We start from the raw sequence: 16,052 nt of genomic DNA, 5'->3' as shown, positions 1-16,052 counted from the left end.
GCTTATCAGATTACGTAACCGGGCACTTAACCTTCATATACCGTTCCTATCCAATCACATCCCCAGTGTACAGTCTACACATATACACTTACTTTCTTTTTCAGATTTTTCATCCTTCTGACCCATGGCCAAACTGCTGGGTCACCGTAACATACAGCACACCAGGATCGTTTGCATTCTGGTGGAATCAATGCAATAAAGATTACAGTATCTATCCTTATGTATCAATGCCTATTTCTCTATAGTTTGTAAGCTTGCGAGCAGGGCCCTCCTACCTTTTGACTGTCTGTAAATACCCAGTTTGTTGTATCACTGTCTCCTTTTGTAAATCGCAACAGAATATGCTGCGCTATATAAGAAACTGTTAATAAATACAATTTGTACTTTGATATTCTCCCCCCTATATTCCAGTATGTGATACACAATCCTGAATTCAGGACCTATCAAAGCATGAAGGAGAAAAGTAGCAAAGCACAGCACCTATAGGGGGCGTGGCCATAGCAAGGTGGTGAAACGCGCGTATGACGCATGGGAAAACTAATCTCATCTAATCAAGTGCTAAGAAAATAGTAAAGAAAATATGCAAAAATAAAATGGCTCATGTTCAGTTTTATTTCCACAATAAGTGCAGTAAAACAAGAGAAAATATATATATACATATGAAATACTTATGACCCTTTCAAGCCATTATACAATGTTGGGGCGATTCATAAAAAAGTCAACAAGCTGCCTTAGAACGTCGTCATTAAATCCTTTGATGTCCCCATTTTCCACAGCTTCATACAGAGGGGCGCTCTGTGTCCCCCAGCAAATGTTCTTACGGTTGGGATCTTTATCGGAATCCACCGCTAAAGCCAAGGTGTTTAGCTGGTAGCAGAAAAAGGAGAAGTATTTGCCGTCAGAGATAACCCCCTGCGAAGCGAAGGGCCGCGTCACGTCTGATTGGCTCCAGAAACCTGAAAGACACAGAACATTGATCGTTGGTCCTCAACAATATGGTCTGGAGGAAGTTGCTGGTTATCTACACCTGGAACACACAGCTCAATGCGCTTGGTCATACCTAGTGACTGCTTATTTACATTCCCCGCAATAAGGACTTTGCTGCATGTTTACCACAAGGCAATGGACCCAATGTCCTATAAGCATTAATTATTGGCAATGTGTGTTACTTTATACACCACAAAAAAAAATATCTTTGAGAAGTTGCTAGACAAATGATCGGTAGGATCCGGTTGCAATGGGCGACACCTGCACTTCTAGAAACCCACACTTTATTCTAGATACCTCCAGGTCTTCTTGCAAATAGGTGCTTTGAGAGTATATAACAGAATGTTGGGGAAGGGATGTGGTTGTTCTCCGACAATGCAGTTCTGCATTCAACATTTAGGGGCTGAATCTAAGCTGGGAGCGTAGCAAGATCCTCAGCCTCTTTCCAAAGCATTGGTTCCGTTCTGAATAGTGAGCTGGTAAGGTCAACGGATACACGCTTATTACAGTCCTGAGGCTTCAGAAGATATTGGACAACAGGAGCATGTGTCACTGTGCCCTCATATTCCGTGAGAGAGAGGAGTATGGAGGCCTCAATAGCCTCCTCGTCTTGGGCCAGTTCACAAAGCACGCCTGCTGCTAGGCTTTGGATAGTCTGAAGGTGACCATACACTACTGCGATGTCTCGGAACAGTGTATCACCATCCGCTCCTTCACGGGCGGCAGGATCACATGCAATGTATTACATGTTTCCTGCCGCTGGGAGGGGTTAAATGTTGCGCATGGGGCTGCCCCACGGCCCCAATGGGATGTCAAACACCTCCAATTTGGGATGATTGCTCAGCCAGATATGTCAAAATCGGACTAGTGTATGAGGCCTTTAGTTGGAGTATAACTGTTGTACATGAAGCAGAATGGTATCTACACCCCTTGTAAGGATTTGATTGTGAACATCACGAGCCAGAATAGATCAACGAGAAGTGTGCAAACACTTTTCCCTCTTGCATGTAACATCTGCCCCACCTGCAGTGCAGCATGTTTTTTTCCCCCAGGTGCCGTTACTTGTTCTTACTTTGCTTTCAGTATCAGCCCCTTCATGAATGGGAACCAAGACAGATGTTATCTACCCCGGAACAGGTGTTCTAAATAGATTCCGTGTAAAAAAACAAGGCTGCCAATTACGTGAGAGCTGTGTGTAAAAACACCCAGTATTTTCTATGTATGAAAAATGCGACCCCTGGTATTACAGCTTGGTTTGTCCACAAGTAAATTGCTTTGTACTTACCATAATCTCCAATGTTAGAGCCCCTCCCCATTATACATAGGGCTACTGCAGACTGTAACCCTATACAAAACAAACATTCACCTTGATACATGGCCTGCGCTCCGGTCCAGGCAAAGAGACTTGCGATGGCGTTTGCCCGTAAAAAGACTTCAACTTGGTCTCCTCTGTTCAGCTTTTGTAGCCTCTCCCTCTTATATTTGTCGGGTACCAGGTGAAACTGCGTATGGCCATAACAACAGGGGTCTGCAACTTTGGCTCCTGTAGAGGAGGATTGGACAGCTTGTGAAGTCTCTCCGGCGCCCAACTGGGCCGTTACGGCTGATCAGTGTTATAAATCGGATACCTGCACCCTCTATTGCAAAACAGGGAGGTGGTATATTTTTTGGAAGGGGTTAAGTGCAAAATCAGACAACTCTTTCTATACCAAAGATATATAGGAATCTACATTATGGGCCTTATTCTAGTTCACTCTTTCTGACAAAATCCTTCTTAGATGGACAAAACCATGTGCACTGCAGGGGGCAGATGTAACATGTGCAGCGACAATTAGATTTGGGTGAGTTATTTTGTTTCTGTGCAGGGTAAATACTGGCTGCTTTATTTTTACACTGCAATATAGATCTCACTTTGAAGTAAAACCCCACCCAAATCTAATTCTCTCTGCACAAGTAACATCTGCCCCACCTGCAGTGCACATGGTTCTGTCCATCTAAGAAGGATTTTTTCAGAAAGAGTGAACTAGAATAAGGCCCCATATAACAGGGCTATAAAAACAGTATCTAACCCAAATCTTAAAGCACACCTCTCATCAGGAAATAATTAATCCATATCCCAACGTTGCAGTCTCACCTATACATTCTATATTTTAACCCCTTCCTGACAGAGCTAGTTTTTGCGTTCCTGACAGAGCCATTTTTTTCAAATCTGACATGTCTCACTTAAGTGGGGATAACTTTTTTTTGCTTTTACTTATCCCAGTGATTTTGAGATTGTTTTTTCGTGACACATTGTACTTCAAATTAGTGGTAAATTTGGGTGACACATTGTACTTCAAATTAGTGGTAAATTTGGGTCGATACAGTCTGTGTTTTTTTGTGAAAAATACCAAAATGTCGTGAAAAAATGGAAAATTTAGCGATTTGCAAAATGTTAAATTTTCTGCTTGTGAGACAAATAATCATACCACTCAAAATAGTTAATAACTAACATAGACCATATGTCTACTTTATGTTGCCATCATTATTTCAACTTCCTTTTAATTTTTTTGGACACTAGGAGGCTTCAAATATGAATAGCAAATTCTCAAATTTTCAAGAAAATTTCAAACACTGATTTTTTTAGGGACCAGTTCAGTTCTGATGTGACTTTGAGGGACTTGTATGTGAGACACCCCCATAAATGATGCCATTTCAAAAACTGCACCCCTCACAGTATTCAAAACAGCATTTTGGAAGTTTGTTAACCCTTTAGGTGTTTCACAGGAATTAAAACAAAGTGTAGGTGAAATTTCAAAATTTCTTTTTTTTTGCAGATTTGCAAATTTAATACATTTTTCTAAGGAACACAGTACATTTTACTAGAGAAATGTGACTAAAAATTGATTCCCCCAATTCTTTGGTTTTCATAAATATCCTATATGTGGCCCTAGTGTGCACGGTGACCAAACCACAGGCTTCATAATAGAAGGAGCACCTACTTGATTTTGGAGCCTCCTTTTTATGAGATTATTTTTTAGGAACCATGTAGGTTTCTAGGCACCATAAGATGCTAAAAGTTAGGTACCCCCCACAAGTGACCCCATTTTGCAAACTACACCCTTCAGGGAATTCATCTAGGGGTATAGTGTACATTTCAAACCCCCAGGGGTTTCACCAATTGTGGTACAACTGGGCAGTGAAAATGAAAAAAATTAATTTTTCATTTTCACAGCTCAGTTGTATCAAAATTGGTGAAACCCCTGGGGGTTTGAAATGTACACTATACCCCTTGATGAATTCCCTGAAGGGTGTAGTTTGCAAAATGGGGTCACTTGTGGGGGGGTTCCACTGTATGGGTGTTTCGGGGGTCATTCAACCAGAATCTGTGCTGCAAAATCCAAAAATCACTCCTTCCCTTCTGAGTCCTGCCATGCACCCAACTGGTATTTTTTGGTCACACATGAGGCATTGCCGTACTCGGGAGAAATTGGGGCACAGATTTTGGGGTGCTTTGTCTCCTTCATTCCTTGTGAAAATGAAAAATTTTGAGCCAGATCTGCATTTTTGTGTAAAAAAATGTAATTTTTTACACAAAAATGCAGTTCTGGCTCAAAATTTTTTATTTTCACAAGGAATGAAGGAGACAAAGCACCCCAAAATCTGTGCCCCAATTTCTCCCGAGTACGGCAATGCCTCACGTGTGACCAAAAAATACCAGTTGGGTGCATGGCAGGACTCAGAAGGGAAGGAGTGATTTTTGGTGGCGGAATGAATGGTGGGTGCTATGTCGCATTAGCAAGACCCCCGAAGCACCAATACAGTGGAACCCCCCCACAAGTGACCCCATTTTGCAAACTACACCCTTCAGGGAATTCATCTAGGGGTATAGTGTACATTTCAAACCCCCAGGGGTTTCACCAATTGTGGTACAACTGGGCAGTGAAAATGAAAAAAATAAATTTTTCATTTTCACAGCTCAGTTGTATCAAAATTGGTGAAACCCCGGGGGGTTTGAAATGTACACTATACCCCTTGATGAATTCCCTGAAGGGTGTAGTTTGCAAAATGGGGTCACTTGTGGGGGGGTTCCACTGTATGGGTGTTTCGGGGGTCATTCAACCAGAATCTGTGCTGCAAAATCCAAAAATCACTCCTTCCCTTCTGAGTCCTGCCATGCACCCAACTGGTATTTTTTGGTCACACGTGAGGCATTGCCGTACTCGGGAGAAATTGGGGCACAGATTTTGGGGTGCTTTGTCTCCTTCATTCCTTGTGAAAATGAAAAATTTTGAGCCAGATCTGCATTTTTGTGTAAAAAAATGTAATTTTTTACAGAAAAATGCAGTTCTGGCTCAAAATTTTTTATTTTCACAAGGAATGAAGGAGACAAAGCACCCCAAAATCTGTGCCCCAATTTCTCCCGAGTACGGCAATGCCTCACGTGTGACCAAAAAATACCAGTTGGGTGCATGGCAGGACTCAGAAGGGAAGGAGTGATTTTTGGTGGCGGAATGAATGGCGGGTGCTATGTCGCATTAGCAAGACCCCCGAAGCACCAATACAGTGGAACCCCCCCACAAGTGACCCCATTTTAGTCACCAGCTTTGGGAGGGGGGCTGGCGCTGCGGCTGGCGGGGGGGTGGGAGGGGTGCTGGCGCTGCGGCAGCCGGGTGGGTGGGAGGGAGGGGGGCTGCCGGGTGGGAGGGGGGGGGGGCTGGCGATCGTTGGTGATCGGTGCGGTATACACACACACACACACACACACACACACACACACACACACACACACACACACATATATATATATATACACACACACACACATTTGCACATTATATTTTATTTTATTTTTAACTTTTCCAGCAGCAGCATGATGCTGCTGCTGCTGCGGGGGGGAGGGGGGAGGAGGGGAGCGCAGCGTGCGCTCCGGACGCATCGGTGGAGCCGCTGGAGCTGCTGCTGCTGCCGGGTGAGTGCCCGGCGGGTGGGAGGGGGGTGCTGCCGCTCGGTGGTGATCGGTGCTGCACCGATCACCACCGTTTTCTGTGTTACCGAGCGGCTTAGCCGCCGGTAACACAGGAAACGCTGTGAATGGCTGTTCAGATTTGAACAGCCAATCACAGCGATCGCCGACCGGGGGGGGCACCCCTGCCCCCCCTGGGCGGCGAGGGGGGATGTCTGCTGTCAGGGACAGCAGACATCACCTAACTGTCACTGCGTCTCTAGACGCAGTGACAGTTAGAAGTCATGACGTACATTTATGCCATGTGTCGGGAAGTACCTCCCGGCCATGACGTAAATGTACGTCAAATGTCGGGAAGGGGTTAAAGAAGTGCCCGGAAGCATATACAGTCGGGCAAAAAAGTATTTAGTCAGCCACCAATTGTGCAAGTTCTCCCACTTAAAAAGATGAGAGAGGCCTGTAATTTTCATCATAGGTATACCTCAACTATGAGAGACAAAATGAGGAAAAAAAATCCAGAAAATGACATTGTCTGATTTTTAAAGAATTTATTTGCAAATTATGGTGGAAAATAAGTATTTGGTCAAAAACAAACAAGCAAGATTTCTTGCTCTCACAGACCTGTAACTTCTTCTGTAAGAGGCTCCTCTGTCCTCCACTCGTTACCTGTATTAATGACACCTGTTTGAACTCTTTATCTATATAAAAGACACCTGTCCAACACTTCAAACAGTCACACTCCAAACTCCACTATGGCCAAGAGCAAAGAGCTGTCAAAGGACACCAGAAACAAAATTGTAGACCTGCACCAGGCTGGGAAGACTGAATCTGCAATAGGTAAGCAGCTTGGTGTGAAGAAATCAACTGTGGGAGCAATTATTAGGAAATGGAAGGCATACAAGACCACTGATAGTCTCCCTCGATCTGGGGCTCCCCGCAAGATCTCACCCCGTGGGGTCAAAATGATCACAAGAACGGTGATCAAAAATCCCAGAACCACACGGGGGGACCTAGTGAATGACCTGCTGAGAGCTGGGACCAAAGTAACAAAGGCTACCATCAGTAACACACTACGCCGCCAGGGACTCAAATCCTGCAGTGCCAGACATGTCCCCCTGCTAAAGGCAGTACATGTGCAGGCCCGTCTGAAGTTTGCTAGAGAGCATTTGGATGATCCAGAAGAGGATTGGGAGAATGTCATATGGTCAGATGAAACCAAAATAGAACTTTTTGGTAACAACTCTACTCGTCGTGTTTGGAGGAGAAAGAATGCTGAGTTGCATCCAAAGAACACCATACCTACTGTAAAGCATGGGGGTGGAAACATCATGCTTTGGGGCTGTTTTTCTGCAAAGGGAACAGGACGACTGCTCCGTGTAAAGGAAAGAATGAATGGGGCCATGTATCGTCAGATTTTGAGTGAAAACCTCCTTCCATCAGCAAGGGCATTGAAGATGAAACGTGGCTGGGTCTTTCAGCATGACAACGATCCCAAACACACTGCCCGGGTAACAAAGGAGTGGCTTCGTAAGAAGCATTTCAAGGTCCTGGAGTGGCCGAGCCAGTCTCCAGATCTCAACCCCATAGAAAATCTTTGGAGGGAGTTGAAAGTCCGTGTTGCCCAGCGACAGCCCCAAAACATCACTGCTCTAGAGGAGATCTGCATGGAGGAATGGGCCAAAATACCAGCAACAGTTTGTGAAAACCTTGTGAAGACTTACAGAAAACGTTTGACCTCTGTCATTGCCAACAAAGGGTATATAACAAAGTACTGAGATGAACTTTTGTTATTGACCAAATACTTATTTTCCACCATAATTTGCAAATAAATTCTTTAAAAATCAGACAATGTCATTTTCTGGATTTTTTTTCCTCATTTTGTCTCTCATAGTTGAGGTATACCTATGATGAAAATTACAGGCCTCTCTCATCTTTTTAAGTGGGAGAACTTGCACAATTGGTGGCTGACTAAATACTTTTTTGCCCGACTGTAAACACCAAAATGCCCTCTATAGTGGCCCGGCTAGCACTTGGACCTTCTCATTCCTGTATGCAAGTTCCTGACTTGGCTAGTCTGACTAGGAGTATTTCAGGGCCTACTCTGCCTGATTCTAGATTATAATACTTTTCATTTATATTCTTTATAATCTGTGTCACAGAGTGGGTGAGCCCTCCCCCATTCCCCCCAAAAGCACCGTAGGACCACAATGTCGACATGTCTAGTGCTAGGAGCCATTTGGGTGTCTACCTGGGGGAAGTTACTAGACAATTAGTCTGATTTACCTGGGTCACCAACAACCACACCTGTACTTACAGACGGAAATCCTGGAAACGTGTCACTACTTATAAGCTATGGTGGTCTTAGACTCATTTACCGATGAATATGTTGTTCGCGTACTGTTTCTGGAACAGAGGCAGTTTGTTTGGCTCATAAGGGATCACAGGAACTTCCTCAGGAATAGCAGAGTCTAACGGAACGAACTTCAGGGAAACCAAACAAAAAAAATACAATCAGCAAATCTATTTTTGTAAAATACAATGAGCACACTTCCACAAAAAATAAACAAAAATACAAAAAAAAAGTAATTGTGTCTAGTGACACGAGTCAACTGAAGAGGGAACCACCCACCAATAAAGAGGTGTATTTTGGTCTGGATTACTTCAGCTTTTTTTTTCTCCGCCCACTAATATGCATTTGGATGAAGGGTGCTTCCCAGCATCTGACATTTCAGGATTCCTCTTGAGTTTACTTATATTAAAGCATGCCCTGCTAGTTATAAGGACACGCTTAACATATGCCCAGGCATGCTGGGATATGTAGTTCTGTATCAGCTGGCATACCACACATTGCCTACAATGGTTTCTAGCTTATCCAGTGGGGTGCCGGATGACCTCCCGATAGTTGGGATTCTGACGGTCAGCATACCAACATCAGGCCCGACAGTCAGGATCCCGACTGACAGGGGCTATTCTCCCTTGTGGGGGTCTACTCCCATAGAGGGAGATTAGAACCAGTGGCGAGCGCAGCGAGACCGCAAGGGGCTTTGATACGCTCACCCCCCTGTCGGAGTACCAGCAGTCGGGATTCTGATGTCGGTATACTGACTGTTGGAATCCAGACTTTCGGGCTGCTACACCACATTCGTCCAGTGAGCATCTAGTAATCATTAGCTCACACAATGCTCCACATAGAACACAGAATGGAGATTCCACTAGCAAGATCACAAAGCCATCAGTATCATGGGCCCTGGTTGCCTGCACGCTTCTGTGGTTCAGCCGGACAGCACTGGAAACAACCAATAATGCCAGTTTATGCAGTACCAGGGGCTAGATGTACTAAGCTTCAAAAAGTGACAACGTAGAGTGTGATAAACAACTAACCAATCAGCTCCTACCTGTCATGTTACAGGCTAGGTTTAAATAATGGCAGTTAGGAGCTGGTTGTTTATCACTCTCCACTTATCACTTTTTGAGGCTTCGTGCATCTGGCCCTGATACCTTCACAATATTACAAGCAGCTCGCTCATTTTATTTCATTTGGAGTGAAAAATTATTATTAACCCCTTCGCTGGCACTCCAGAGAATTTGCAGGGCTATGCGCCAGTGCCCAGTCTGGCAAACCCAGAAAATTCTTGGAAGTGCCACTGCCTGCGCTCCCTGTTGCTGGGCAGCGCCGCCGAGATCAGCTTCAGCAGCTTCTTTTGCACCCAGCTGTGTGTGACATGACCTTGCTAATGTCACGCTGCACACAACCAGGTTGCCGGAGGCAGGGTAAAGCAGCGGCTGATCTAGTGTTGCCCGGCCCAGTGGAAAGTCAGTGTTTTTTTTTGTTTTTTACGGAGCGCTCCCTAAAAAAAAAAAGCCACTGAAGGGGTTAAATTCTCATCTAAAAGAACAGCATTCATCCTCTGCATTAGCATTGCCTATTGACAGCTTTGTCATCAATGGTTTTTCACCATCAGCAAGTATCTATTGATGCTAGAAATTCATGAATGGCACAGCAGGCCAGCCATCACTATCGGGGGATTAGTGATCGATGTCTACCTCCTAAAGTCTCCCATCGATCGTGAGACTGCTCACCATCGATGGTTGATAGACGTCAATGGCCATCCTTACTCTGCATTTCTCTGCCCATTAAAACCTATGTAGATTCTGGGCCCTAACAGAGAGGAATTTATAAGACATTGTAAGGAATTTCATTAAAGAATTCTGATGGGAAGCCAAAAACGAATTACAAAGGGTGGACAATTAAGGCATTAGGAAGTCTACATTTTCAGTTCTATAACAGATACTTAAATATTAAATTAAACAGTATACATGCCAAACAAAATTACACATACACTGCTTGTGGAGCTACAACATAGCAGAGTGTGTTATCCTACCTCTGGCAGCTGTTGAGGCAGTCTGATTTGCGCAAGGGGTTCATCGTCAACCTGAAATCGGATGGGATCAACACAGCGTTTTCTGTGACCACGAGGAACCACAGTCTCACCACGCAGCCAATAGAAGTTCACCTGAGGTTTCAGATCTGCATAAAGGAAGTTGAAATATATTTAAAGTCACAGAAACAGTAAAGTGCTAAATGCTCAAATACTTCTGACACCGGCAAATACATGATTGCACTAGAAGTGTAGCTTTTGGGTTAGGGATAAGGACTTTATTGTAGTGTGTTCTGTAGGCCAAGCATTCTACACAACAGAGCTAACCAGTCTTTGTTAGTCTGCCCCCCACCCTCAGTGCTTGTACACAAGAAGCTAACTTCAGCTTGCCTGGGACAGATACTAGAAAGGGGCGATGGTAGTACGTGGTATTACAAGCACAGTATCCCAGTTCCTTTTATACAGATATTGGCAAATGTTATGTATTATATCTTCTGTAGAAAAGGACAGTAGTTTGGTCTATGGACTGGATAGTCCATTTTTGCATGGAACAGATAAAGATAAAACCAGAATAGCAATTTAGATAGAAAAAAAAAAAAAAAACTGACACGTGCTGTGACAACTACTGGCACCCTTTTGAGTGATAATAATCTAGACCAGCGGTTCTCAAACTGTGGATCCTGACCCCAAAGTGGGTCCTGACCTCAGTATGGGGTCAAGACCCCATGTTACTGACCATCAGGCTGATGACTTTTCTAATCTCAGTTAGTGATTCAAAGAGTCTGAAAAACCTGTTGAATTGTCTGTTGATATAGACTCCTCCCATCACTATGTGCCTCCACAATGCTGCCATGTATGTGCTGTCTGCTGACTACACGTGTGATGTGATGACCTTCTGCAGGAACTTGCCAGGGTCCTGTCATTATTTTTATTGTCTGATGGGGTCCCAGAGCAAAATAGTTTGAGGACACCTGATCTAAACTAAAGGGGCATACACATTGGGCGATTTTAACCCCATTTCCAAGTGATCTGACTAGATCGCTTAGATATGAAGCATGGATCACTCAGTGTGTATGACCCTGGGACACGATGACGCACGGTACCACTTGTCGATAGCGCCTGCACAGAGCCAGTTCTTGCATGGTCTATCATGGCTAGATTGCGGGGTTTTGCCTTTAAAAAAAAGGCATAACGCCACTCACCAGACTTTGTGGGTGCTGAGCGATCCCTACGTCAGCATGTCGCTCAGCACGGGCTGCAGTCGCCTTGTGTATGGTGCTTAAAGCAGACTATACACTAGGACAATTGTTCCCAAACTGTGTGCCATGGCACAATAGGGTGCTTGGGAACACTTGCAGGGGTGCACCGATTGGTAGTCCAGGACCAATTTAAAAATATTATGGTCAAGGTTATAGGCAAAACTAGGGCTTACCAATAAAAATATATGTGTACAAACAGAATCACAGCCCTGTCCACCACGACATAACTAACCCTAAGGATGACACATAAACATTACTTCATTTTCATATTTATTTTCTACTTTTTATTTTTACCTTAGGGATGCCGCAAATAAATTCTGTTACTCTAGGGTGCTGTGGTTCAAAACAGTTTGGGAACCCCTGTACTAGGAGATCTCTTACTATGGGGCATATGTAATAAGTAGAAGAGGTATTAAATAGAAGGTGATAATGCAGCAGCCAGTCACAGGTACACATCACAGAACTATCCAGATCATTGTATAGTGCAGTGGTTCCAAATTTTAGTCCTGAAGGCATCCCAAATGTCCAGGTTTTTAGAATATCCATGCTTAGTGGTGTGATATTAGACACTGGAATAAATGGTGACACTAGTTTTACATTTTTATTTGGTGCCAATGTTTGGAACAGTACAATAATTGGGGGTCTACATGCTTAATCACCATGCATCAGGCAAGGGACCTCCAGTCGGGATACCTATCCATTCCCAATCGGAATCCATGTGGAAAATTAAAAATAAAATCCCCAAAAACTTGTCTCTGTCAGCTAGCCGGATACCCATACTGAACCTGAAAATATATCTGTCCAATCTATCTGGTAGGAACAAAAATCTGGAAAAGTATGGGAGCAAAGGACGTGGAAGGCAGACAATAGCCAGAATGGCTAAAGACATTTGTTTTAATAAATGTATGCAATAATTTGTATCAGTTTTCAGGAGCAAATTTGGGGCAGCACAGACCGTGCAATGGGTTCGATTCCCACCATGGCCCTAACTGTTCAGAGTTTGTATATTCTCCCCGTACTTGCGTGGGTTTCCTCCCACATTCAAAATATATACTGGTAGGTTAATTGGCTCCCAACAAATTGACCCTAGAATGTCTGGGTGTGCGTGTACATGTGGTAGGGAATATAGATTGTAAGCTCTACTGGGGCAGGGACTGATGTGAATGTTCAAATATTATCTGTAAAGCGCTGCGGAATATGTTTGCCCTATATAAGAAACTTAATAAATAATACATTTCCTCCCATGCATAGCCAGATTTTTGTTCCAATCAGACAGAAATGTTTGTGTGTACCCACAGGTGACTTAATTAGTACCTCTGTCTGTTACAGTTTGTGCACAAGTAGGAAGATCCCATGGCTGTTGGGGATTGTTAAGCCCAGTATCGCTGGCTAACGGTCGAGCGACCATATCGCACAGGTTTTTTGGGTGTTGTGGGCGATAAAGCGCAAGGAGAGTGCTCCCGCAGCCAGATCTTAATGGTCGATGATCACAGGAGCACACTCCTTTGATTATGGCTAAAAATCGCTGATCGCTGGTGCACATGCACTGTGTTAATGATGGCCAGCATCCAGTAGTGTGTATTGGGCTGTAGGCACCTGTGACTGTCAGTGCTAACATGAGTTCACCAATAAGAGATATCTTTATTTAATCATAAAAAAAAAGCATCAGAAGTGCTACTACCAACAAACAAAAAGGGACTAATTCAGAGGGGCAAGCAATGCTGATGTGCACGTACTGTACCTGGGCAATTTGCAGCAAGTGTAAGGGTAAAGAGGAGAAGAAAAAGGGGGAGCATATGTTCTAAGAAGCATATGTTCTTAGCTGTGTACAAACTGGGGCGTTATATTGCTGTGTCTCCTTTTCATCAGCGACCATAAGGGGGCTAAAAACGGGAGTGCGCACCCAGCACTCCAATTATAGCCCGTGTGTATGCACCTTTAGGAGAGCTGAAATCTGCCAACACAAATGTAGAACTCTTTGGTAGTGCACACTGGCAAATGGGATGCAGGCAGTAAGACAGACAGCAGCATCCTGATTAAGGTGGCCAATCAGCGGGATCCTGGGATTTGGCCCCAAAATGTACATAACTATACATTCCCAGGATTAGACTGCACAGTCTAATGGCGTGCAGCCTGCTCAGCATGATTAGGTCATAGGTCAGGCTGCACGAAGCAGCTGGAACCATCCCGCTCCTGGCTCCACTTCAGAAGTTCAGCTGCCCAGCACCTCACCGTCCAGAGCAACACCCACCCACTGCCTCCACCTGCTTCCCTAGCTCCCCCCAATTAAATTAATGGGGGGGTTCTTTTAAGGATGCCAATCCCAATTGAAAAAATACCCTGGGATTGGCATCCCTAATCCTGATGAGAGTGTACCAATAACACCCCTCCCCCCTTGCAGTCTTACCTACACCATTCTGCCAGGATGCTAACCACATCCCTGTTATAGGGATACTTTGTTGTATCTAGTAGTGACTATTGTTAGGAAAAAAAAAAAAAAGAAATCTTAGGAGCTGAAGTCTGCCGGGGGGGGGGGGGGGGTCATGTAAACATCAAGACCTTCAAACCCCTGACTATTACACTCAAGCGGCCATTCTCACCAGGAGGAAATAGCGGCAGACATTATTCAATCCCGGATTTGACTCGCCTGCAACAGGTTCGCCTCCCTACGGAGATTAATCTGTATTGTCGGACACGGCCACTGGATTGTCGAATCCACTGAGGTTTCAGACCATTTTTGTCAATGCCGTGACTTTCCGACTGGTGGAATATATTCTACCAGTCGTAAGAATGGAGACCACATTGAACAGGTCAAATTACATCTAACATAATGTTGGAAACCGACGCTTTTTTCGCCAGGCAAAAATAGCGGCCATGATTGAATAACACCCCTTACTGTCAACGGAGAAGTGGTAGAGAATACCAGCAGACAGGTGGAAATTTATAGATGGCTACTAGAAGCATTTGAAAGCAGTATTTGTTGCAAAACAGTATGCAACCGAATGTTGACATTATTTGTAACCACACCATATAGTATTATCTGGTGTGGCATTGAACCACACACCAGGGCAGCATGACACCCACTCATCCCCTGGCATCGCAGCACCCAACTATACCCACCCCCGGGCATCACAGAACCCACCCCCAATAAGCATAGCACTGCCCTACTTACCCCAAGTACGCAGCACGGTGCCCCTTACGTACCCCCAGGGACCCAGCGGACCCACCCCGAGTCCATGATAGGCAATGGACACTCACCCAGGCAAGAGTGGCTGAGGGCGGGGTTGTGACCGGCACACTGGCTGCTGAGGACAGACACCAGGCTGGTGAGGAAGGGGGCGGCGGACACCTCCTGCTCCCGGTACAGAAAGCGGCGCCCCTTGCGGGTGTGATGCATCTCCTGCAGCAGCGCCTCACATACCAGGGACCGCACAGCAGCAAGATCCGGGCCCCCGGCACCGCGCCGCTCCGGCAGCCCCGGCACGTACGCCGTCTTAGTGAATTGCTGGTACCAGCGGTCGGCGCCCAGGGCGAAGGTCTGCGGGTACACCACGTACTTGAGGCGCCGGAGGCCGGTGATGAGCTGCAGCCGGTTGCTGATGTCGGTCTGGGCATTAACTCGGCAGTAGTGGCCCTCCAACCGCCGCCGCTTGGACGCCTTGCTCTTGGACGTCATGGACGCTACGATAGGCGGGTAGAGCGAGGTGCTGGCAACGGCAGGCTCCGGAGGCAGCAACAGGGCTGCCGGTAAGTCAGCATTGTGCCGCAACCTCCCGAATATCCTGCGGCCCACCGCCATCTTGCAGCGCCCGGGCAACCGAGGATGCGACCTTCCCGACGCGCTTACTGATTGGGCGCGTCCAGGTCAGCTGATGGCAGACGCACCAATCAGAGCGCACGCCTTCTGCCCTCAAGGACGCGTCCCCTCGTCAGCCTGAAGTTCGCGCTGACGGCACCTGGACCACATGTAGGAAGCTGTCACTCATCTGACCAATCACCACACAGATGCTCCGAGTAACGCCCTTTAAAGTAAAATCCCGCCCCTTTCAGGTCTTGCCTTCAATTAATACATTGTAGGGATGGTCCTCGGTGTGCTTGTCATCGATGGTTATGATCAATTGTGGAATTGTGCTTGACCATCGATGGTTGCACACTGTTGGAATAGATGGTTATCGATGCTTAAACCCACTGATTGTTTCCCCACCCTGTTCTTTCACTAACTGACCCCTGGTGAGAGAACCTAGGGCATCAGGCTTCCCAGCTTTATGGGGGTGAAGCTATGCTATGTGATCTGGTATTCACCATCCATGATTTGGAGTCATAGATGGTTGATGTTCATCCCCTCTACTGTGACATGGACGTGTAGAGGGCATCTGTGGCAAAATAGCTTTTGTTTCCTCGTTACAGGTGGCGTAGGGGTTTGCATTACTATCTCTAGAGCTCTGGGAGCAAGGGCTAGATTCCAACTAGGGGGCAAATGTA

The 16,052-nt window shown here is 45.5% G+C and overlaps 1 protein-coding gene across 1 annotated transcript; it reads right to left on the bottom strand.

Moving 5' to 3' along the window:
* Positions 1 to 589: 589 nt before the first annotated feature.
* MRPS30 (mitochondrial ribosomal protein S30) lies at positions 590 to 15,509 on the bottom strand. The gene is made up of 5 exons (XM_083153937.1): positions 14,829 to 15,509; positions 10,315 to 10,460; positions 8,308 to 8,413; positions 2,354 to 2,530; positions 590 to 956 (listed from the first exon to the last, which is right to left on the bottom strand). The coding sequence occupies exons 1-5, from the start codon at positions 15,367 to 15,369 to the stop codon at positions 688 to 690; spliced, it is 1,239 nt and encodes a 412-aa protein (XP_083010063.1). The 5' UTR covers positions 15,370 to 15,509; the 3' UTR covers positions 590 to 687.
* Between the last annotated feature and the right edge of the window lie 543 nt (positions 15,510 to 16,052).

Source organism: Crinia signifera, chromosome 1 (genome assembly GCF_055691185.1).
Source record: "Crinia signifera chromosome 1, ASM5569118v1, whole genome shotgun sequence".
Classification (NCBI taxonomy): Eukaryota; Metazoa; Chordata; class Amphibia; order Anura; family Myobatrachidae; genus Crinia; species Crinia signifera.
The sequence above is the reverse complement of the archived record's forward strand: the minus strand, read 5'-3'. Positions and strand labels throughout refer to the sequence as shown.

Excerpts from the sequence above, each read along its gene's own strand:
- MRPS30 (XM_083153937.1), bottom strand. The coding sequence starts at position 15,369 with ATGGCGGTGGGCCGCAGGATATTCGGGAGGTTGCGGCACAATGCTGAC. Across the intron at positions 10,461-14,828 it reads CCTCAGCCACTCTTGCCTGG|ATCTGAAACCTCAGGTGAAC; the intron begins GTGAGTGTCCAT and ends TCCTTTATGCAG. Across the intron at positions 2,531-8,307 it reads CGCGAACAACATATTCATCG|GAGCCAAAGTTGCAGACCCC; the intron begins GTAAATGAGTCT and ends CCTCCTCTACAG.